Source organism: Oncorhynchus mykiss, chromosome 17 (assembly GCF_057628025.1).
Source record: "Oncorhynchus mykiss isolate SJ-2025 chromosome 17, ASM5762802v1, whole genome shotgun sequence".
Lineage (NCBI taxonomy): Eukaryota > Metazoa > Chordata > Actinopteri > Salmoniformes > Salmonidae > Oncorhynchus > Oncorhynchus mykiss.
The window spans coordinates 41,708,917-41,735,149 of NC_143038.1; the positions used below are offsets into that span (position 1 = coordinate 41,708,917).

The following is a 26,233-nucleotide window of genomic DNA, read 5'->3' on the forward strand; positions in this document are numbered from 1 at the left end:
GGAAAGGTTCTTAGTACCATCTAGTGGTGAAAACTTAAATTGATAGTTCATCCAAATGACACATTCCTTACCCTGTAATGTCATGCTTTGGACAAGGTATGGCAGCAATTCATGCTTTGGTTTAGTTTCCCTGGCACTGCTAACGTTTTTAGCAAATGCTGCCCAAATCCCATTCCAGTCATGGGACTGATATTAGCATTTTTCTCACATCATGTCCAAATCATCCAAGGGTATCTAAAATGTATTGCGAAGCTCAAAAAAGTAACTTATAGATTATTTGAAAAATGCTAATATCATTCCCATGACTTATACCACATTTGTGCCACATTTGCTAAAAGTTTAGCATTTGGAAACAGTACCAGGGAAAGACCAAAACATGAATTGCTGTCATACCTTGCCCATAGACTGCTTACATGAAAGGAAACCAATGTAAATCCTTTTGTAATTTGGGTGAACTATAGTTTGGGTGAACTATCCATTTAATAAAGACAATAAAGCTTGGCAGTTATAAAGATTGACAGAGATATTTATTTCAACAGTTTTCAGACAAACAGAGAAATAAACAAACACACTTCGAAAGAGTAAAATTAATAATAAATTATAAAATTAGAATTAAAAATAAATAACTTGAAAGACAAACCAAATTGTATCCCATCTTTGATGATGTAGTAGGCTATGGCAGTAGGCTATAGTAAAACAATTACTACAATTCATATAGGACTATAACTTGAACTCTAACCCTTGCAAAAACAAAGTGTCGTACTGACAAATACACAATCTTAGTAAAAGCGGATGCTACTTTGGGAGTACGCTATCCCTATTAGGCCAATGTAGTTTAACAATGACTACTTTTAAAATAGGCCTATACCTTGAACAACATAACAGTTGCAATACAATATGTCATAGACATAGATATATACTCCAATTCATCAAAACATCTGATGCTTAAACTACAGGAATATGTTGCAATATATATTTTTTACAAATATATGTAATCTACCTCTCGCCTAACTAGGTTTACTTTAAAAAATGTAATACTGTTGAAGTATTTTCATTCTAATACTTTAAAACTTAATTCACATTTGAGTGCTTCAGCTCACTACTGTAAAGTTGAGACACAGATTCTACGAGAGGCTACTTGTGAATTGCACTCAACACTATTTTCCAAACCATTCCTTCATTGTACTGGACAGAACAACTGAAGAATGGAAGGAGAATGCATCATTACCCTCTTTCCCATACCAGAGACCTTAAAAGTGGTCAAGCAACTGTTTGGAAGGCATATGCCATTGCAAGGCATGACAAAAAAAACTATTTAATAAAAAAAGGTCATCCTCCCCCTTGTCTTAGGAAGCAGAACTAAAATACTTTCCCACACCCATACACGCTTGATAAACACAGATTGGATACAAACATGTACGTAAAACTCATATTAAATAGTATACAATTCCCACATGCAATTGGCCCTTGATGTTCTAAGATATTAGAATAGGAAGGAATACAATTCATTTGAAAAAAGTGGACAACTCTACACTGCCAGATATAAAAACATATTTTTTTTAAGTGATATGCTGTTGGTGTGTTTACCCTGCTTCTTGTATGAGGGTGTTTTATGTTGTTGACAGAGGAGTTCTATCATTTTGCTTTTGTAAAATAAAAATAAATACCTAAAAAGGTGTGAAGCACCAAAGTACAGGCTGGAAGAGAGAGACCTCAGGTAACAAAAGTATCCTCTGTGTTCTAATTCGGATTATCTTTGCTATCCCAAGGGTGTTTTGTTTTTTCCAAAGTTGCTCGGAATCCTGGCTCCAACTTCCAGCCTCGTTCATGTGACATCACACACTCTGTGGCAGCTTTTGGTGTGCTCCTGAGAGAGGAAACATGCAGTATTGCTTTTAAGTAAATTATTTTGTGAGAGTGAGATAATGTGCCAAATAAAACAACACAATTGTGGCATCCCGTGCAATGTATAGATTGTTGCCTTTTGACGTCCGGACAGGGGGGTGCCTCACCTGAGCACCTATGAGTGCTGCAGTAATTGCCTGATAAGATAAATAGTCCAACTATATACATTATACTATAAATGTGGTTGAATGAGCTCTTTACCTTTTTGGTACACCTTTTTGCGTAAGCAAATCAAGGCCATGGACAGGATTGAGATAATGAAAACAAGGGCCACGATGACACTACAGAAAGACAGGCACACAAAAAGACAGAAAGTTAGCTAAGCATTTTTGGAATCACTTTATTTTAAGGTACAGACACACGCGCGCGCGCACAAACAAACACACACACACACACACACACATATATACAAATGAGTTGTTTATAAGTGTGTATATAACGTGCCTTCGGAAAGTATTCAGACCCGTTTACTTTTTCCACATTGTTAGGTTACAGCCTTATTCTAAAATGTATTATTAAATTGTTTTCTTCCCTAATCAATCTACACACAATACCCCATAATGACAAAGCAAAAAATGTTGTTTTTTTGTTTTACATTTTTTCTAATTTATTACAAATAAAAAAACTGAAATATCACATTTACATACAGTAAGTATTCAGACCCTTTACTCAGTACTTTGTTGAAGCACCTTTGGCAGTGATTACAGCCTCGAGTCTTCTTGGGTATGACACTACAAGCTTAGCACACCTGTATTTGGGGAGTTTCTCCCATTCTTCTCTGCAGATCCTCTCAAGCTCTGCTAGGTTGGATGAGGGGAGTTGCTGTACAGCTATTTTCAGGTCTCTCCAGATATGTTTGATCTGGGCTCTGGCAGGGCCACTCAAGGACATTCAGAGATTTGTCCCGAAGCTACCCTTTGTTGTCTTGCCTGTTTGCTTAGGGTCGTTGTCCTGTTGAAAATGTAACCTTCGACCCAGTCTGAGGTCCTGAGTGCTCTGGAGCAGGTTTTCATCAAGGATCTCTATGTACTTCGCTCCGTTCATCTTTGCCTCAATCCTGACTAGTATCCCAGTCCCTGCTGCTGAAAAACATCACCACAGCATGATGCTGCCACCACCATAATTCACCATAGGGATGGTGCCAGGTTTCCTCCAGACGTGATGCTTGGCATTCAGGTCAAAGAGTTCAATCTTAGTTTCATCAGACCAGATAATCTTGTTTCTCATGGTCTGAGAGTCTTGAGCTGCCTTTTGGTAACTCCAAGTGGGCTGTCATATGCCTTTTACTGAGGAGTGGCTTCCGTCTGGCCACTTTACCATAAAGGCCTGATCGGTGGAGTGCTGCAGAGATGGTTGGGTTGTCCTTCTGAAAGGTTCTCCCATCTCCACAGAGGAACTCTAGAGCTCTGTCAGAGTGACCATTGGGTTCTTGGTCATCTCCCTGACCAAGGCCCTTCTTCCCCGATTGCTCAGTTTGGCCAGGCGGACAGTTCTAGGAAGAGTCTTGGTTGTTCCAAACTTCTTCCATTTAAGAATGATTTCCAGTGTGTTATTGGTGACCTTCAATGCTGCAGAAATGTTTTGGTTCCCTTCCCCAGATCTTTGCCTCGACACAATCCTGTTTCGGGGAGCTCTACGGAATATTCCTTTGACCTCATGGCTTGGTTTTTGCTCTGACATGCAACGTTTGCCTTCCCAAATCATGTCCAATCAATTGAATTTACCCCAGGTGGACTCCAATCAAGTTGTAGAGCCATCTTAAGGATGATCACTGGAAATGCACCTGAGCTCAATTTCGAGTATCATAGCAAAGGGTCTGAATACTTATGTAAATAAAGTATTTCTGTTTTTTAAATTTTTAAATACATTTGCAAGAATTTCTAAAAAAAACTGTTTTCCCTTTGTCATTATTGAGTATTGTGTCTAGATTGCTGAAGAATTTTTGTTATTTAATCCATTTTAGAATAAGGCTGCAACATACATTTTGGGGAAAAAGTCAATGGGTCTGAATATTAGGCCTTACTCCAGTGATTTGTTATTCAAACAATTAAACGTAGTTATGTATTACTGGACCATCCTTAATAACCTTATTGTTAGCCATAATAAAGATAAAGAAGCAAGTTACATAACAAACAGATTCTCAGTAAGCAGTCTCAGTGTGGGTGTACCTTAAAATGTGTTGTCTATTCTAAAGTGTGACCACATTTTTACTTGCAGTTAGTTAACTTTCTCCGGAAATGACCTCATTGGACCGAAAGGGGCAAACCTCCCCACATATATGCAATACAGACACATTTCAAGTCGCAATTTCATGTAAACAATTAGCAACTAATTAATCAGAGGCATGCAGTCTTACATTGCTATAGATCTCATGCACCCAACAGAATCCAATGGAAGCTGAGTTGAACCTGAAAAAAAAAGACAGTGTGGATCAAAACATGACCAATAAACATAGAGTGGGGCAGCTGTCAGACATGACGTGAAATCTCTCAGTAGTACGTGGCCAATGAATGTCATTTGTGGGCATACAAACCAAGTGTTGCATAATACAGAAGGAGTCGGGACTCGGGATAAGAATGGAATTTGTACTGTACGGGCTGTATTTCTAGTCATAGCACATACAATCTCAGACGACACATGTTGACAACCGGTCTTGTTTACTCAGTAACCATAGCAATTTTAGGCAACTGAAAGTAAACAACAGAACTGCAAAGTCTGGTACAATATTAAACTGGAAATTGCATTTCCGTGTCCTTGTGGCTGTAGATAGGAAAGACATTTAAAAATGTATTATTTTCAAATACAACTGCATAATCACCCAATGCATAATTACCCAATGATTCATGTTTCTGGCAATCACCCATTGAGGCCATGTGGTATCCATCCTTGCAGCCACACACCGTGTCTGAGAAGGTCGAGCAGAAACTAAAAGTAATCTTTCCTTCACCTGCCATGGGTCAAACAGACATATAAATACACTTAACAACAGATTGACCAGTCTGCAAGCACATAAGGAAGTGAGCAAACAAAGAATGAATGGAATAAAAAAATGTCAAGTAATCTGTATTATCCAGCTCTTCAGTACTGTGTCAGATATATACGTACATTTTAGATATTTTTCAAGTCACATCTGTTGGGCATGCCAGTAAGAATACCAGTTAATTTTCTCCATTAAGTTATACATTCGGCAAAATAATAATGTTATTTCAATATTTCACAGATGTTGTGTGTTTTTACCTTTACAGTCACTGCATAGAACACAGCTAGGTCCTGTCCACCCCCCATGCAGCTGGCTGCAGTTCTTGACGGTAAATCGTCCTAAATGAGAGGACATATCATGAATAAACATAAGCATGAGAGGGACTGTGAAGAACAAAACAGATTGAAATGATGATTGAAACATAAAACCATAATTTGTAGGACAATAAAGCTTAGATGAAATGTACCTAGAGGACAGGATGGGCAGTGCTGTCCAGTGCAGAGATTTACATATGCTATGGCCAGCAGAGAATGCAAGAGAATCTAGAAAGGGGAAGACAGGGTTACACCAGTGGCTTTAGTAACAGGCAGTAGAAGAGGTGTGTGCCTGGCTACAGGTAGCCATTTTACTGTCCACTATCAGCAACATGCAGCATTGTAAAATATAGAGGGGCATCTTTAGGCAATTAACATATTTGGGACTAGGACCTAGGCGTAGGGCCCTCACAATCGGCTGATAACCTACTGCAACCACTGAATGTGCACTATTAGCCTTATAGTATAGAACTGGTAATACTAATTCAGCCTACTGTTTTACTAATTCCTACACTATATTTTATAGACCTGTAATTACATGGTTTTTGATTGAATGTAACAAAACATGGGAGGAACAAATGAAATACAACAATTATTAAAATAATTAAAACAGAAGGAGAGGGAAATGTAACTGAACTTCATTTCATAGACAGAGCTATAGATGTAAGGTTGACATATTTTTTAAACTATAGCCTACATTGTTACATAGTATTGACAACAAAAACATCAACAATATTACCAAATGCAGCCCTAGATCTTGGGTTATGATAGGGATAAGACACTTATCCCTATCATAACTGTGGATTTATTTTGGTTTGTTATGAGCAGCAGAATGCAGGCTATAATATGTTTTGTTCTGAGCAGCAGATAGGCTATAATAAATTCGATAATCAATTATGTAGGTTTTGTATGTACTTACATTTCTGAAGATCGACATTATTCCGTTGACATTAAAGGCGATTCAAATGATTTGCACCTGAAATGGTCAGGAGTGCACTGTTGCTGACAACCTGTAATGTCCAAATAACTGTATCTCTCTGTAGCCAAAGCGAAGAAGTCCGATATGCTCAGTCTTGACGCACAGAAGTTATATGAGCTCAGACTTGCTCAGATATGAGGAAGTAGTTCAAACCAAACCCAGAGATTGTACCTCATTGGCCAATTTGAGGGAGAAACGACACACGTGGTTTTGTTCATGGCAATGACATGTGCGTGTATTTATAGTTGCATTGCGCTATGTTTATGGTTACACTATTGCTTATTAAGTGTGATTCAATTATGCTTGTAAAAAGTTGCCACATTGTTATTAGTCGACACTCCTATAAATTCGAACCCACTTTTATTTCTTATGAATACTTTTTCACAACTTATACTTGTGACACATTAGGCTATCCCTGTTTTTGGACCGTTTGGAATACATTTTTGGAACTTCAACTACTGCAATACTATTCATTTTGCCCAAGAAAAAATATCTCACAGTGAAGTGCAACAAATCATATAATCCTTTAGTATGGATAGGTTTGTACAATGACACCAAGACATTTGAAACCCTAAAATAGTTTTGTTTCACTGTGTGTAGGGAGCCATGTAAACAAACTGCTTGAAATGCAGGTCTACATAACATCCGTAAAAATAGTTGTGGCCATGGCAACCACAGTCGTCATAATCAGGGTGACCTATCACCACCTGGTCACACCCAGAACCATATGCCTACACCTAGTTGGAATGTATTGTGCAAGACATTGTGGGTATAAACATTTTCTGACTTTCAACTACATTTTGACTGCATGACCTTTACAACAACCATGTGTTTAAAGATCATTAACTTTCAACTGCAGTCGACTGGAAATTTCAGCAGTTGCTCCTCACTAAATGCAACTTGAAGTCGGAACCAAAGTATTATGGGAGAAAAACTTTTTTTCTGTTTATTATGATTATTTTGTTATGGTTGATTTTGTCACCTATCTTTGGTTATTATCAATGCATGTTTACTCTTTTAGGTGGATGACTATTTAGAGCATATTAAATACATCTTCATCCTTACATCCTTACGATTTAATTACATAGGCCTGCCTGCCTGCATGTGAACCAAATGTTTAACATAAATAAAATATCCTACTTGAGACAATGTATTTATCTATGTTACTGTAATGTTGTGTCCCATGTTATAGCCTACAATTTGTCTTGTCTGTGATATTGTTGTCACCAAACACGTTGTTGTTGATTGTCTATTAAGTGTGAATAAATTATTTTAGGGGATTTCTAGTAGGTTACGGAGAAGTGCATGAGGAGGCAAGCAACACACTACTGAAGCTTGGGGGAATGGCCCTAGCCACTCTTCCAATTTCTGGGTAGAATGGCCCTAGCCCTCACCATCCGATCCAACAGGTCCCAGACGTGCTCAATGGCATTGAGATCCTGGCTCTTCAATGGCCATGGCAGAACACTGACATTCCTGTCTTGCAGGAAATCACTCACAGAACGAGCAGTATGGCTGGTGGCATTGTCATGCTGGAGGGTCATGTTAGAATGAGCCTGCAGGAAGGGTACCACGTGAGAGAGGAGGATGTCTTCCCTGTAACGCACAGCGTTGAGATTGCCTGCAATGACAACAAGCTCAGTCCGATGATGCTGTGACACACCGCCCCAGACCATGACGGACCCTCCACCTCCAAATCGATCCCGCTCCAGAGTACAGGCCTCGGTGTAACGCTCATTCCTTCGACGATAAACGCAAATCCGACCATCACCCCTGGTGAGACAAAACCAAGACTCGTCAGTGAAGAGGACTTTCTGCCAGTCCTGTCTGGTCCAGCGACAGTGGGTTGGTGCCCATAGGCGATGTTGTTGCCGATGATGTCTGGTGAGGACTTGCCTTACAACAGGCCTACAAGCCCTCAGTCCAGCCTCTCTCAGCCTGTTACGGACAGGCTGAGAGACCATTGATGGAGGGAGTGTGCGTTCCTGGTGTAACTCGGGCAGTTGTTGTTTCCATCCTGTACCTTTCCCGCAGGTGTGATGTTCGGATGTACCGATCCTGTGCAGGTGTTGTTACACGTGGTCTGCCACTGCGCGGATGATCAGTTGTCCGTCCTGTCTCCCTGTAGTGCTGTCTTAGATGTCTCGCAATTTATTGCCCTGGCCACATCTGCAGTCCTCATGCCTCCTTGCAGCAAGGCACATTACGCAGATGAGCAGGGAGCCTGGGCATCTTTCTTTTGGTGTTTTTCAGAGTCAGTAGAAAGGCCTCTTTACCTGTTTGAGAAAGGCGTTCCGCTAGCGGGACACCTCGACAACATCCGGTGAAATTGCAGAGCGCCAAATTCAAGTGAAATTCAAATCATAAAATCACAAGTGTAATACATCAAAATAAAGCTTAATTTCTTGTTAATCCAGCCGCCATGTCAGATTTCAAAAACGCTTTACGGTGAAAGCAAACCATGCGATTATCTGAGGACAGCGCCCGCTTACAAACACATGAAAACATATTTCAACCAGGCATGTGCGACACGAAAGTCAGAAATAGCAATTTAAAAAATGCCTTACCTTTGATTATCTTCTTCTGTTGGCACTCCAAAAGGTCCCAGTTACATCACAAATGGTCCTTTTGTCGATAATGTCCTTCTTTATATCCATAAATCCATCCAGTTTCCCTCCATTAAAATGCATACAAAATGAATACCAAACGTTACTAATAAACCTTTCCAAACAAGTCAAACACGGTTTATAATCAAACCTTAGGTATCCTAATACGCAAATAAATGATCAAATTTAAGACGGAGAATAGTATAAGAAAGAACGCGCTTTCATCCACATGCTTGGAAACACTACAGACAAAATGGGAGCCACCTAGAAAAACTACAATTTCCGGGTCATTTTTCCAAAAAACAGCCTGAAACTCTGTTGACATCTAGTGGAAGCCCTAGGAACTGCAATCTGGGAGGACTTGGCATTATGATTAAAGTACTTGCCATTGAAAATAGTGGTATTTTGGAATTGTTTGTCCTCGGGGCTTCGCCTGCCATATCAGTTCTGTTATAATCACAGACATTATCTTAACAGTTTTAGAAACTTTAGAGTGTTTTCTATCCAAATCTACCAATTATATGCATATCATAGCTTCTGGGCCTGAGTAACAGGCAGTTTACTTTGGGCATGCTTTTCATCCGGATGTCAAAATACTGCCCCCTATCCCAAAGAAGTTTTAGTGTCCTAAGTTTTCCTAACTGTTTTTCACTAATTGTTTTTTTGACCAATCAGATTAGCTCTTTTGGCAATAATTTTGCAAAATATCAGAATTGGGCTGCCTGTGTAAACACAACCATAAAGGTATCTTGCCTTTGATGTCTGATAAATAGATAGGCATGGCCTGAAATACTATAGATTATACTGTCACAGCTTCCTCCTACTAGACCTGATTAAAAGGGAGTATGGCTGTATTACTCACTAGTTTTGGTACACAAGTTCATGCATGCCTATTACGCAATAAAATAGAAAAAGAGAGCTGATGTCACGGTCGTCCTCCTCTTCGTCTGAAGAGGAGAGGCGAGATGGATCAGAGGACCAATATGCGGCGTGGTAAGTGTCCATGGTAAAATCTTTAATAAAGAAAGACTGAACACTATACAAGAGAGTAACAAAAACAATAACCCAAATTCGACCGTGACGCTACAAAATGAGACCTGTGCTGAAACAAGCCACTAACATAGACAATCACCCACAAACAAACAGTGCAACCCAGGCTACCTAAGTATGATTCTCAATCAGAGACAACTAATGACACCTGCCTCTGATTGAGAACCATACTAGGCTGAAAACATAGAAATGCCCCAAAACATAGAAAAACAAACAGACTGCCCACCCAACTCACGCCCTGACCATACTAAATAAATACAAAACAACGGAAATAAAGGTCAGAACGTGACAGTACCCCCCCCCCCCAAAGGTGCGGACTCCGGCCGCAAAACCTTGACCTATAGGGGAGGGTCTGGGTGGGCGTCTGTCCGCGGTGGCGGCTCTGGCGCGGGACGCGGACCCCACCTCATCATTGTCTTAGTCCGCCTTATTGTCCGCCTCCGTGGCTTCCTCACCATGGCCACCCTACTTAATGACCCCACTGGACAGAGGGGCTGCTCGGGACAGAGGTGGGGCAGCTGCTCGGGACAGAGGTGGGGCAGCTGCTCGGGACAGAGGGACAGCTCGGGACAGAGGTGGGGCAGCTGCTCGGGACAGAGGGACAGCTGCTCGGGACAGAGGGGCGGCAGCGGCTCTGGGCAGAGGGGCTCCGGCAGCGGCGCCGGACAGGCGGGAGGCTCCGGCAGAGGCGCCGGACAGGCGGGAGGCTCCGGCAGAGGCGCCGGACAGGCGGGAGGCTCCGGCAGAGGCGCCGGACAGGCGGGAGGCTCCGGCAGAGGCGCCGGACAGGCGGGAGACTCCGGCAGCGGCGCCGGACAGGCGGGAGACTCCGGCAGCGGCGCCGGACAGGCGGGAGACTCCGGCAGCGGCGCCGGACAGACAGGACCACCTGCAGGGAGGAGACAGAGAGACAGCCTGGTGCGTGGGGCTGCCACAGGAACCACCAGGCTGGGAAGACCTTCAGGAGACTTGGGGTTAAGAGGAGGCACCTGAAAGACCGGGCTGTGGGGGAGCACTGGAGCTCTGGTGCGCAACCTTGGCACCACTTCCCCAGGCTGGATAACCACTCTAGCCCGGACCGTCCAGAGTGCAGGCACAGGTTGAACCGGGCTGTGGGTAAGCACGGGAGATGTAGTGCTTACTACACGCACCTCTCCCTTCGGCTCCATTCCCACATTCGCCCGGCACGAGCGGAGCGCGGGCAGAGGACGCACTGCACCCTCCCAGCGCCCCGGAGACACAGAACGCAGAGCCGGCGCAGGATACCCTGGGCCAAAACTGCGTACCGGCGACCAGACCCGCTGAGCAGGCACCATACGCCCTGGCTCGATGCCCGCACTCGCATGACACTCTCGGGGGGCTGTCCCATAGCGCACCGGGCTATGGGCACGTACTGGCGACACCGTGCACTTAACCGCATAACACGGTGCCTGCCCAGTATCTCGCTGCTTATAATAAGCACGAGGAGTGAGCGCAGGTCTGCTACCTGGCTTAGCTCCACCCCTCGTGTGCCCCCCCCCAAAAAAAATTTGGGGCTGTCTCTCGTACCTGTCGCACTGCCGTGCTGCCTCCTCATATCGCCGCCGCTCAGCTTTCGCTGCCTCCAGCTCTGCTTTGGGGCGGCGATATTCCCCAGCCTGTGCCCAGGGTCCCTCTCCGTTCAGTATCTCCTCCCATGTCCAGGAGTCCTGTGATACCGGCCGCTGTTGTTGCTGCTGCTGCTGCTGCTGCTGCTGCTGTCGTCGCTGTTTTCTACCACGCCGCTTGGTCCTTGGTTGGTGGGTGATTCTGTCACGGTCGTCCTCCTCTTCGTCTGAAGAGGAGAGGCGAGATGGATCAGAGGACCAATATGCGGCGTGGTAAGTGTCCATGGTAAAATCTTTAATAAAGAAAGACTGAACACTATACAAGAGAGTAACAAAAACAATAACCCAAATTCGACCGTGACGCTACAAAATGAGACCTGTGCTGAAACAAGCCACTAACATAGACAATCACCCACAAACAAACAGTGCAACCCAGGCTACCTAAGTATGATTCTCAATCAGAGACAACTAATGACACCTGCCTCTGATTGAGAACCATACTAGGCCGAAAACATAGAAATGCCCCAAAACATAGAAAAACAAACAGACTGCCCACCCAACTCACGCCCTGACCATACTAAATAAATACAAAACAACGGAAATAAAGGTCAGAACGTGACAGTACCCCCCCCCCCAAAGGTGCGGACTCCGGCCGCAAAACCTTGACCTATAGGGGAGGGTCTGGGTGGGCGTCTGTCCGCGGTGGCGGCTCTGGCGCGGGATGCGGACCCCACCTCATCATTGTCTTAGTCCGCCTTATTGTCCGCCTCCGTGGCTTCCTCACCATGGCCACCCTACTTAATGACCCCACTGGACAGAGGGGCTGCTCGGGACAGAGGTGGGGCAGCTGCTCGGGACAGAGGTGGGGCAGCTGCTCGGGACAGAGGGACAGCTCGGGACAGAGGTGGGGCAGCTGCTCGGGACAGAGGGACAGCTGCTCGGGACAGAGGGGCGGCAGCGGCTCTGGGCAGAGGGGCTCCGGCAGCGGCGCCGGACAGGCGGGAGGCTCCGGCAGCGGCGCCGGACAGGCGGGAGGCTCCGGCAGAGGCGCCGGACAGGCGGGAGGCTCCGGCAGAGGCGCCGGACAGGCGGGAGGCTCCGGCAGAGGCGCCGGACAGGCGGGAGGCTCCGGCAGAGGCGCCGGACAGGCGGGAGGCTCCGGCAGAGGCGCCGGACAGGCGGGAGGCTCCGGCAGAGGCGCCGGACAGGCGGGAGGCTCCGGCAGAGGCGCCGGACAGGCGGGAGGCTCCGGCAGCGGCGCCGGACAGGCGGGAGACTCCGGCAGCGGCGCCGGACAGGCGGGAGACTCCGGCAGCGGCGCCGGACAGGCGGGAGACTCCGGCAGCGGCGCCGGACAGGCGGGAGACTCCGGCAGCGGCGCCGGACAGGCGGGAGACTCCGGCAGCGGCGCCGGACAGGCGGGAGACTCCGGCAGCGGCGCCGGACAGGCGGGAGACTCCGGCAGCGGCGCCGGACAGACAGGACCACCTGCAGGGAGGAGACAGAGAGACAGCCTGGTGCGTGGGGCTGCCACAGGAACCACCAGGCTGGGAAGACCTTCAGGAGACTTGGGGTTAAGAGGAGGCACCTGAAAGACCGGGCTGTGGGGGAGCACTGGAGCTCTGGTGCGCAACCTTGGCACCACTTCCCCAGGCTGGATAACCACTCTAGCCCGGACCGTCCAGAGTGCAGGCACAGGTTGAACCGGGCTGTGGGTAAGCACGGGAGATGTAGTGCTTACTACACGCACCTCTCCCTTCGGCTCCATTCCCACATTCGCCCGGCACGAGCGGAGCGCGGGCAGAGGACGCACTGCACCCTCCCAGCGCCCCGGAGACACAGAACGCAGAGCCGGCGCAGGATACCCTGGGCCAAAACTGCGTACCGGCGACCAGACCCGCTGAGCAGGCACCATACGCCCTGGCTCGATGCCCGCACTCGCATGACACTCTCGGGGGGCTGTCCCATAGCGCACCGGGCTATGGGCACGTACTGGCGACACCGTGCACTTAACCGCATAACACGGTGCCTGCCCAAGCCACTAACACCAAAACATAGAAAAACAAACAGACTGCCCACCCAACTCACGCCCTGACCATACTAAATAAATACAAAACAACGGAAATAAAGGTCAGAACGTGACAGCTGAAGAAAGAAGGCGGCAGGTAGCTTGGTGGTTAAAGCGGTGAGTCAGCAACTGGAGAGTTTCCAGTTCAAATCCAAGGTCTGAAAAGAAAGATGAGCTGGGTCTGTGTGACAAATCCTAAATGCTGTTGCCTGCCCTTGAGCTAGGCACTTACACCCACATTTCTGTATTTCTGTTTGACAAATAAAGTGATCTTTATCTTAAAACAAGTTATGTTCCCAGGGTGTCAGGCAGCCTGGTGGTTAGAGCGTTGGACTAGCAACCGATTGAATCCCCAAGCTGGCAAGGAAAACAAATCTGTCATTCTGCCCCTATACAAGGCAGTTAACCCACTGTTCCACGGTAGGCCATCATTGTAAATAAGAATTTGTTCTTAACTGACTTGCCTAGTTAATTAAAGGTTACAAAAATGGTTCACATAGAGAGAAATAGTAATGGTGTATTTTGTATGAATGGTTCATTGGACAAAGGCTATGTTGAAATTATTGGCGTTTTTGGAGGGTTTTTGGATACATGCCAGAAATAAGGTATCTGGTAAACACAGGTTCGGGAGTTCTATGAGATAATCTTCATCAGCTAAGCTTTAGTGTCCTAAGTTTTCATAACTGTGACCTTCATTGCCTACCGTCTGTAAGTTTAGTGTCTTAACAACCGTTCCACAGGTGCATGTTCATTAATTATTCATGGTTCATTGAACAAGCATGGGAAACAGTGTTTAAATCCTTTACAATGAAGATCTGTGAAGTTATTTGGATTTTTACGAATTATCTTTGAAAGACAGGGTCCTGAAAAAGAGACGTTTCTTTTTTTGCTGAGTTTACAACTTGGGTGTCATCTACAAGCCTGGGCTGGAAATGTACATCAGTGACGCACTGAGCAGAGCAACAACACAACAAGGCAGGAGGACAGATGCACCACACACATGGCACACTGTGTGCAATGTAGAGATTGAGCATGCTGCATTCACACACATTTACCAGACACAGCATCTCAATGTTACAAACCAGAGGTTCTGTCAGATTTTACAGTACACTGAGGTTGATGAAGACTTACAGGACTTAAAGTCAGTTGTTCTCTAAGGATGGCCAGTTGTGAAAGAGGACACCTCTCTGAAACTAAGAGATTATTGGTTATTTTGTGAAGAACTCTACGTGAAGAACAAGGTGCTGTACAGAAGACAATGTGTTAATATTCCAAAGGCACTAAGGGCAGAAATGCTGAGCCTCATACCTGCTAGACACATTGGCACGGAAGCATGCTATAGACAGGCAAGGGACACATTTTCTGGCCGAACATGAGAGGGGAAATCAAGGACTATGTAACCAACTACTCAGCCTGTAATGAATATGCACAAGCACAGCAAAAGGATTCCATGATGTCACATGACATCCCAGATCGCCCATGCCAAAAAGTGAGCATGGACCTTTTTGCCTACGCAGGGAAGGACTTTCTGATCATGGTTAATCATTACTCAGATTACTGAGAGGTGGAGTCACTGCCAGACGTGTCTGACACGGTCGTCACACGCTGCAATGTCCAGTTTGTCCACCATGGGCAACCAGACTGTGTAATCACAGACTACTACACCAAGACAGTTGTGAAGAGGGCACGACAACACCTTTTCCCCCCCAGGAGACTGAAAAGATTTGGCATGGGTCCCCAGATTCTCAAAAAGTTACACAGCTGCACCATCGAGAGAATCCTGACCGGTTGCATCACCGCCTGGTATGGTAACTGCTCGACACCTGACTGTAAGGCGCTACCAATCAGATCAGCTCTGAAAAAGAGCTGATGTGAAATGATCTGATTGGTCAAAATACTAATTAGTGAAAGATCGGAATTGGGCTCCCTGTCGAAACACAACAGGCAGCCTAATTATTATATTTTTTCACTAATTGTTTTTTTGACCAATCAGACTAGCTCTTTTGGCAATAATTTTGCAAAATATCAGAATTGGGCTGCCTGTGTAAACACAACCATAAAGGTCTCTTGCCTTTGATGTCTGATAAATAGATAGGCGTGGCCTGAAAGACTATAGATTATACTGTCACAGCTTTCTCCTACTACTAGACCTGATTAAAAGGGAGTATGGCTGTATTACTCACTGGTTTTGGTACACAAGTTCATGCATGCCTATTAAGTAATAAAATAGAAAAGGAGAGCTGAAGAAAGAAGGCGGCAGGTAGCTTGGTGGTTAAAGAGGTGAGTCAGCAACTGGAGAGTTTCCAGTTCAAATCCAAGGTCTGAAAAGAAAGATGAGCTGGGTCTGTGTGACAAATCCTAAATGCTGTTGCCTGCCCTTGAGCTAGGCACTTACACCCACATTTCTGTTTGACAAATAAAGTGATCTTTATCTTAAAACAATTTATGTTCCCGGGGAGGCAGGCAGCCTGGTGGTTAGAGCGTTGGACTAGCAACCGATTGAATCCCCAAGCGGGCAAGGAAAACAAATCTGTCATTCTGCCCCTATACAAGGCAGTTAACCCCCTGTTCCACGGTAGGCCGTCATTGTAAATAAGAATTTGTTCTTAACTGACTTGCCTAGTTAATTAAAGGTTACAAAAATGGTTCACATAGAGAGAAATAGTAATGGTGTATTTTGTATGAATGGTTCATTGGACAAAGGCTATGTTGAAATTATTGGCGTTTTTGGAGGGTTTTTGGATACATACCAGAAATAAGGTATCTGGTAAACACAGGCTCGGGAGTTCTATGAGATAATCTTCATCAGCTAAGCTTTAGTGTCCTAAGTTTTCATAACTGTGACCTTCATTGCCTACCGTCTGTAAGTTTAGTGTCTTAACAACCGTTCCACAGGTGCATGTTCATTAATTATTCATGGTTCATTGAACAAGCATGGGAAACAGTGTTTAAATCCTTTACAATGAAGATCTGTGAAGTTATTTGGATTTTTACGAATTATCTTTGAAAGACAGGGTCCTGAAAAAGAGACGTTTCTTTTTTTGCTGAGTTTACAACTTGGGTGTCATCTACAAGCCTGGGCTGGAAATGTACATCAGTGACGCACTGAGCAGAGCAACAACACAACAAGGCAGGAGGACAGATGCACCACACACATGGCACACTGTGTGCAATGTAGAGATTGAGCATGCTGCATTCACACACATTTACCAGACACAGCATCTCAATGTTACAAACCAGAGGTTCTGTCAGATTTTACAGTACACTGAGATTGATGAAGACTTACAGGACTTAAAGTCAGTTGTTCTCTAAGGATGGCCAGTTGTGAAAGAGGACACCTCTCTGAAACTAAGAGATTATTGGTTATTTTGTGAAGAACTCTACGTCAAGAACAAGGTGCTGTACAGAAGACAATGTGTTAATATTCCAAAGGCACTAAGGGCAGAAATGCTGAGCCTCATACCTGCTAGACACATTGGCACGGAAGCATGCTATAGACAGGCAAGGGACACATTTTCTGGCCGAACATGAGAGGGGAAATCAAGGACTATGTAACCAACTACTCAGCCTGTAATGAATATGCACAAGCACAGCAAAAGGATTCCATGATGTCACATGACATCCCAGAGCGCCCATGCCAAAAAGTGAGCATGGACCTTTTTGCCTACGCAGGGAAGGACTTTCTGATCATGGTTAATCATTACTCAGATTACTGAGAGGTGGAGTCACTGCCAGACGTGTCTGACACGGTCGTCACTCGCTGCAATGTCCAGTTTGTCCGCCATGGGCAACCAGACTGTGTAATCACTGACTATGGGGGGTGCTATATCCAAACACACCAAGACAGTTGTGAAGAGGGCACGACAACACCTTTTCCCCCCCAGGAGACTGAAAAGATTTGGCATGGGTCCCCAGATTCTCAAAAAGTTACACAGCTGCACCATCGAGAGAATCCTGACCGGTTGCATCACCGCCTGGTATGGCAAATGCTCGACATCTGACTGTAAGGCGCTACCAATCAGATCAGCTCAGAAAAAGAGCTGATGTGAAATGATCTGATCGGTCAAAATACTAATTAGTGAAAGATCAGAATTGAGCTCCCTGTCTAAACACAACAGGCAGCCTAATTATTATATTTTTTCACTAATTGTTTTTTTGACCAATCAGATTAGCTCTTTTGGCAATCATTTTGCAAAATATCAGAATTGGGCTGCCTGTGTAAACACAACCACAAAGGTCTCTTGCCTTTGATGTCTGATAAATAGATAGGCGTGGCCTGAAAGACTATAGATTATACTGTCACAGCTTCCTCCTACTACTACTAGACCTGATTAAAAGAGAGTATGGCTGTATTACTCACTAGTTTTGGTACACAAGTTAATACATGCCTATTAAGCAATAAAATAGAAAAAGAAAAAGATAGAAAAAGAGAGCTGAAGAAAGAAGGTTAAAGAGGTGAGTCAGCAACTGGAGAGTTTCCAGTTCAAATCCAAGGTCTGAAAAGAAAGATCAGCTGGGTCTGTCTGTCAAATCCTAAATGCTATTGCCTGCCCTTGAGCTAGGCACTTACACCCACATTTCTGTTTAACAAATAAAGTGATCTTTATCTTAAAACAATCTATGTTCCCGGGGAGGCAGGCAGCCTGGTGGTTAGAGCGTTGGACTAGCAACCGATTGAATCACCAAGCTGGCAAGGTAAACAAATCTGTCGTTCTGCCCCTATACAAGGCAGTTAACCCACTGTTCCACGGTAGGCCATCATTGTAAATAAGAATTTGTTCTTAACTGATTTGCCTAGTTAATTAAAGGTTACAAAAATAACATTTGAGTTGTCAATGTTGCTATGGTTCACATAGAGAGAAATAGTAATGGTGTATTTTGTATGAATGGTTCATTGGACAAATTCTATGTTGAAATTATTGGCGTTTTTGGATACATGCCAGAAATAAGGTATCTGGTAAAAACAGGCTCGGGAGTTCTATGAGATAAACTTCATCAGCTAAGCTTTAGTGTCCTAAGTTTTCATAACTGTGACCTTCATTGCCTACCGTCTGTAAGTTTAGTGTCTTAACAACCGTTCCACAGGTGCATGTTCCTTAATTATTCATGGTTCATTGAACAAGCATGGGAAACAGTGTTTAAACCCTTTACAATGAAGATCTGTGAAGTTATTTGGATTTTTACGAATTATCTTTGCAAGACAGGGTCCTGAAAAAGTGAGGTTTCTTTTTTTGCTGAGTTTACAACTTGGGTGTCATCTACAAGCCTGGGCTGGAAATGTACATCAGTGACGCTCTGAGCATGTAACGGTTTTCTGTATGTGAAGGAGAGTCGGACCAAAATGCAGCGTGTAGATTTCGATCCATGTTTTAATAAACAAACGTAAAACACGAATCAATACAAACACTACAAAAATAAAGGACGTAATAAACGTAACGAAAACCTAAACAGCCTATCTGGTGAAAACACATAGACAGGAACAATCACCCACAAACACACAGTGAAACCCAGGCTACCTAAATATGGTTCCCAAACACCTGCCTCTGATTGAGAACCATATCAGGCCGAACATAGAACTGGACAAACTAGACATGTAACATAGAATGCCCACTCAGATCACACCCTGACCAACCAAAACATAGAAACATACAAAGTAAACTATGGTCAGGGTGTGACAGAGCAGAGCAACAACACAACAAGGCAGGAGGACAGATGCACCGCACACACGGCACACTGTGTGCAACGTAGAGATTGAGCATGCTGCATTTACACACATTTACCAGACACAGCATCTCAATGTTACAAACCCGAGGTTCTGTCAGATTTTACAGTACACTGAGGTTGATGAAGACTTACAGGACTTAAAGTCAGTTGTTCTCTAAGGATGGCCAGTTGTGAAAGACGACACCTCTCTGAGAGTAAGAGATTATTGGTTATTTCGTGAAGAACTCTCCGTGAAGAACAAGGTGCTGTACAGAAGACAATGTTTTAATATTCCAAGGGCAGAAATGCTGAGCCTCATACCTGCTAGACACATTGGCACGGAAGCATGCTATAGACAGGCAAGGGACACATTTTCTGTCCGAACATGAGAGGGGAAATCAAGGACTATGTAACCAACTACTCAGCCTGTAATGAATATGCACAAGCACAGCAAAAGGATTCCATGATGTCACATGACATCCCAGAGCGCCCATGCCAAAAAGTGAGCATGGACCTTTTTGCCTACGCAGGGAAGGACTTTCTGATCATGGTTAATCATTACTCAGATTACTGAGAGGTGGAGTCACTGCCAGACGTGTCTGACACAGTCGTCACACGTTGCAATGTCCAGTTTGCCCGCCATGGGAAACCAAACTGTGGATTCACAGACTATGGGGGGTGCTATGTCCAAACACACCAAGACAGTTGTGAAGAGGGCACGACAACACCTTTTCCCCCCCAGGAGACTGAAAAGATTTGGCATGGGTCCCCAGATTCTCAAAAAGTTACACAGCTGCACCATCGAGAGAATCCTGACCGGTTGCATCACCGCCTGGTATGGCAACTGCTTGACATCTGACTGTAAGGCGCTACCAATCAGATCAGCTCTGAAAAAGAGCTGATGTGAAATGATCTGATTGGTCAAAATACTAATTAGTGAAAGATCGGAATTGGGCTCCCTGTCGAAACGCAACAGGCAGCCTAATTATTATATTTTTTCACTAATTGTTTTTTTGACCAATCAGATTAGCTCTTTTGGCAATAATTTTGCAAAATATCAGAATTGGGCTGCCTGTGTAAACACAACCATAAAGGTCTCTTGCCTTTGATGTCTGATAAATAGATAGGCGTGGCCTGAAAGACTATAGATTATACTGTCACAGCTTTCTCCTACTACTAGACCTGATTAAAAGGGAGTATGGCTGTATTACTCACTAGTTTTGGTACACAAGTTCATGCATGCCTATTAAGTAATAAAATAGAAAAGGAGAGCTGAAGAAAGAAGGCGGCAGGTAGCTTGGTGGTTAAAGAGGTGAGTCAGCAACTGGAGAGTTTCCAGTTCGAATCCAAGGTCTGAAAAGAAAGATCAGCTGGGTCTGTGTGTCAAATCCTAAATGCTGTTGCCTGCCCTTGAGCTAGGCACTTACACCCACATTTCAATCTTCCTCAGCTAACATTGCTTTTTGTGAATTTTGAAGCATAAATGCAATTTTAAAAAGCATGTGAAAGCACATAAAGACTTCATAACGGTCATGTTAACTGACTGATATTATATCATAGAACAAAACGTATAAGATCTCCTATGCTTGTGTTAACCTCAGACCTTATATTCATTCTCAAGTCCCTATTCTTTCCCCATTCATTTTCGCCATAGGCTGAACGAACAAGAGGTAACTCATTTCTGGGTTTAAGGACTACAAGTTGGTGAGCTCAATAACCATGTATAATATAGTTAGGGCTGGAAAAACCTTGGATCATTGCTATTCTAACTTCCGCGACGCATATAAGGCTCTGCCCCGCTCTCCTTTCGGAAAAGCTGACCACGACTCCATTTTGTTGATCCCTGCCTACAGACAGAAACTAAAACAAGAAGCTCCCGTGCTGAGGTCTGTTCAACGCTGGTCCGACCAATCTGATTCCTCTCTAGACTTCTGATCCTTTGTAATGGTTATGCCTAAATATGTAAGTTCTTCTTTTACTGGAATACCATAATATGAAGGTGTCACACAATCTTTGACAGCCATGAGTTCACATTTATTAATGTTAAGATATAGACCAGACGCTTTGGAAAAGGATTGTATCACATTGATCGATATGGGAATTTGGTTAGCGTCTTTCAGAAAAAGTGTAGTATCGTCAGCCAGCTGGCTTATAATAATTTCTTTACCAGCTATGGAGATACCTTGTACAGGACTATTATTTAAAGAATTTGCAAGAAGTTGGGTGATTAATAAAAACAGGTACGGAGAGATAGGACAACCTTGCCTAATTCCTCTCTTTAACTCAAATCTAGGTGAGGTGCCATATTTCAATTTGATAGAGCTGTTACCATTTGCATAGAGAGTCTTAATAGCCTTACAGAAAAAATCCCCAAAGCCAAGTCTCTCAAGGGAGTGGAAGCTGATGCTCTACTGTGTCAAATGCTTTATAAAAATCTAACAATAATATGAAGCTATCCTCAGATATTAGGTCTGAGTAGTCAAGTACGTCTTATACTAGTCTGACATTGTTAGAAATATGTCTGTTCCTCATGAAGCCAGACTGTGTTTCATCAATGATTGCATCCAGGACTTCTTTAATTATTTTTGCAAGTAGTGAGGCTAATATCTTATGGTCATTATTAAGAAGACAAATTGGACGCCAGTTATCGATGAGCAGCACTTATTTTTTGGGTTTAGGTATCAGTGTTATTAACCCCTGACTCATTGTAGGAGGGAGAACATTGTTTTTAATACTCTCTAAAAAGACTTCAAATAGGAAGGGAGCTACTTGTTCAGAAAATTATTTGTAAAATTCTGATGTCGTTTCCATAGCAACGGTTAAAACATTCCCAAACCAGAAACCGTGGATTGATGGCAGCATTTGCGTGAAACTGAAAGCCCGAACCACTGCTTTTAATCAGCACAAGGTGACCGGAAACATGACCGAATACAAACAGTGTAACTATTCCCTCCGCAAGGCAATCAAACAAGCTAAGCGTCAGTATAGAGACAAAGTAGAATCTCAATTCAACGGCTCAGACACAAGAGGTATGTGGCAGGGTCTACAGTCAATCACGGATTACAAAAAGAAAACCAGCCCCGTCACGGACCAGGATGTCTTGCTCCCAGGCAGACTAAATAACGTTTTTGCCCGCTTTGAGGACAATACAGTGCCACTGACATGGCCCGCAACTGAAACATGCAGACTCTCCTTCACTGCAGCCGACGTGAGGAAAACATTTAAACGTGTCAACCCGCGCAAGGCTGCAGGCCCAGACGGCATCCCCAGCCGTGCCCTCAGAGCATGCGCAGACCAGCAGGCTGGTGTGTTTACGGACATATTCAATCAATCCCTATCCCAGTCTGTTGTTCCCACATGCTTCAAGAGGGCCACCATTGTTCCTGTTCCCAAGAAAGCTAAGGTAACTGAGCTAAACGACTACTACTACGTAGCACTCACTTCCGTCATCATGACGTGCTTTGAGAGACTAGTCAAGGACCATATCACCTCCACCCTACCTGACACCCTAGACCCACTCCAATTTGCTTACCGCCCAAATAGGTCAACAGACGATGCAATCTCAACCACACTGCACACTGCCCTAACCCATCTGGACAAGAGGAATACCTATGTGAGAATGCTGTTCATCGACTACAGCTCAGCATTTAACACCATAGTGCCCTCCAAGCTCGTCATCAAGCTCGAGACCCTGGGTCTCGACCCCGCCCTGTGCAACTGGGTACTGGACTTCCTGATGGGCCGCCCCCAGGTGGTGAGGGTAGGCAACAACATTTCCACCCCGCTGATCCTCAACACTGGGGCCCCACAATGGTGCGTTCTGAGCCCTCTCCTGTACTCCCTGTTCAACCACGACTGCGTGGCCACACACGCCTCCAACTCAATCATCAAGTTTGCGGACAACACAACAGTGGTAGGCTTGATTACCAACAACGACGAGACGGCCTACAGGGAGGAGGTGAGGGCCCTCGGAGTGTGGTGTCAGGAAAATAACCTCACACTCAACGTCAACAAAACTAAGGAGATGATTGTGGACTTCAGGAAACAGCAGAGGGAACACCCCCCTATCCACATCGATGGAACAGTAGTGGAGAGGGTACTAAGTTTTAAGTTCCTCGGCGTACACATCACAGACAAACTGAATTGGTCCACCCACACAGACAGCATCGTGAAGAAGGCGCAGCAGCGCCTCTTCAACCTCAGGAGGCTGAAGAAATTCGGCTGGTCACCAAAAGCACTCACAAACTTCTACAGATGCACAATCGAGAGCATCCTGTCGGGCTGTATCACCGCCTGGTACGGCAACTGCTCCGCCCACAACCGTAAGGCTCTCCAGAGGGTAGTGAGGTCTGCACAACGCATCACCGGGGGCAAACTACCTGCCCTCCAGGACACCTACACCACCCGATGTCACAGGAAGGCCATAAAGATCATCAAGGACAACAACCACCCAAGCCACTGCCTGTTCACCCCGCTATCATCCAGAAGGCGAGGTCAGTACAGGTGCATCAAAGCTGGGACCGAGAGACTGAAAAACAGCTTCTATCTCAAGGCCATCAGACTGTTAAACAGCCACCACTAACATTGAGTGGCTGCTGCCAACACACTGACTCAACTCCAGCCACTTTAATAATGGGAATTGATGGGAAATTATGTAAAATATATCACTAGCCACTTTAAACAATGCTACCTAATGTAATGTTTACATACCCTACATTATTCATCTCATATGTATATGTATATACTGTACTCTATATCATCTACTGCATCTTTATGTAATACATGTATCACTAGCCACTTTAACTCTGCCACTTTGTTTACATACTCATCTCATATGTATATACTGCACTCAATACCATCTACTGTATCTTGCCTATGCCGCTCTGTACCATCACTCATTCATATACCTTTATGTACATATTCTTTATCCCCTTACACTTGTGTCTATAAGGTAGTAGTTTTGGAATTCTTAGCTTGATTACTTGTTGGTTATTACTGCATTGTCGGAACTAGAAGCACAAGCATTTCGCTACACTTGCATTAACATCTGCTAACCATGTGTATGTGACAAATAAATTTAGATTTGATTTGATTTAGTTTAGTTTAAATGTGGTATTTAGTGCCATCTGGTGGTAAAACACAGTTATGGTCATACATATTTATTGGATGTGAGAGTATTGATTTGATGTAACATGCTGAAAATACAGGAGGTGTAGGAGCTTTAATGAGAGACTATCCATGTGGGCTGGTCTGTGAATTCTATCATTACTCAATATAATGATACCCAGGCTGTCATTGAAAATATGCATTTGTTTTTCACTGACTCACCTTGTTAAATAAAGGTATAATAAATGAATAAACACAATGAAGTAAAGAAAGAACAAATCACAAACATGACATTTGCAAAATTGATCTGTTTACAATAGTGTAATGAGGATATAGTATAAAGATCAAAGACTCCAGCCACTCTAGTCATAGACTGTTCTCTCTGCTACCACACGGCAAGTGGCACCGGAGCGCCAAGTCTAGGTCCAAAAGACTCCTTGACAGCTTCTACCCCAAAGCCATAAGACTCCTGAACAGCTAATCAAATGGCTACTCTCTGTTTATACTGCTGCTACTCTCTGTTTATTATCAATCAATCAATCACATTTATTTATAAAGCCCTGTTTACATCAGCCCATGTCACAAAGTGCTGTACAGAAACCCAGCCTAAAACCCCAAACAGCAAGCAACGCAGATGTAGAAGCACAGTGGCTAGGAAAAACTCCCTAGAAAGGCAGGAACCTAGGAAGAAACCTAGAGAGTAACTGGGGGTGGCCAGTCCTCTTCTGGCTGTGCTGGGTGGAGATTATAACAGAACATGGCCAAGATGTTCAAATGTTCATAGATGACCAGTAGGGTCAGATAATAATTATCACAATGGTTGTAGATGGTGCAACAGGTCAGCACCTCAAGAGTAAATGTCAGTTGGCTTTTCAGTTGGCTTTTCATAGCCGATCATTCAGAGTTAGAGACAAAAGGTGCGGTAAAGCGAGCGGCAGGTAGCATAGTAGTTAGAGCATTGGACCTGCAACCAAAAGGTTGCAAGATCGAATCCCCGAGCTGACATGGCAAAAACCTGTCCCTCCGCCCCTGAACAAGGCAGCCAACCCACTGTTCCTAGGCTGCCACTGAAAACAAGAATCTGTTCTCACCTGACCCGCCAAGGTAAAAAAATATAGCCCACGAAAACCTCCCCCACGGCACGAACCCGAGGGAGGTGCCAACCAGGACAGGAAAATCACTTCAGTGACTCAACCCACTCAAGTGACGGCATGAAAGAGCACCAGTAAGCCAGTGACTCAGCCCCAGTAATAGGGTTAGAGGCAGAGAATCCCAGTGGAGAGAGGGGAACAGGCCAGGCAGAGACAGCAAGTGCGGTTCGTCGCTCCAGTGCCTTTCAGTTCACCTTCACACCCCTGGGCCAGACTACACTGAACCTACTGAAGAGATGAGTCTTCAATAAAGACTTAAAGGTCGAGACCGAGCCTGCGTCACTCACATGGATAGGCAGACCATTCCATTATGTATGCATAGTCACTTTAACTTTACCTACATGTACATATTACCTCAATTACCTCGACTAACTGGTGCCCCCGCACATTTACTCTGTACCGGTACCCCCTGTATATAGCCTTGCTATTGTTATTTTACTGCTGCTCTTTAATTACTTGTTACCTTTATTTTTTACTTAACACTTATTTATCTTAAAACTGCATGGTTGGTTAAGGGCTTGTTGGCTGCATTGTTGGTTAAGCATTTCACTGTAAGGTCTACTACACCTGTTGTATTCGGCGCATGTGACAAACAACATATGATTCCAATAGGAATTCCACATCACTTTGCAAGCTATCATAATGTGACTTACAAGCCTGAAAAACGTGAATTTCAGGCCACTGTAATAGGGTAAAACTAGGCCCTCAAATTAATGCCTTATTAAATAGTTATATTGTGTTGAATCATGTCATTTTAATGATAACATAGTCACTAAGGATTTCAC

At 44.4% G+C, this 26,233-nt stretch overlaps 1 protein-coding gene across 1 annotated transcript; it reads right to left on the reverse strand.

Moving 5' to 3' along the window:
• Positions 1 to 508: 508 nt before the first annotated feature.
• Positions 509 to 6,314, reverse strand: LOC149975953 (uncharacterized). Its single transcript, XM_090205603.1, has 7 exons — positions 6,119 to 6,314; positions 5,352 to 5,427; positions 5,143 to 5,223; positions 4,739 to 4,852; positions 4,262 to 4,313; positions 2,107 to 2,186; positions 509 to 1,867 (listed from the first exon to the last, which is right to left on the reverse strand). The coding sequence occupies exons 1-7, from the start codon at positions 6,134 to 6,136 to the stop codon at positions 1,836 to 1,838; spliced, it is 453 nt and encodes a 150-aa protein (XP_090061729.1). The 5' UTR covers positions 6,137 to 6,314; the 3' UTR covers positions 509 to 1,835.
• Between the last annotated feature and the right edge of the window lie 19,919 nt (positions 6,315 to 26,233).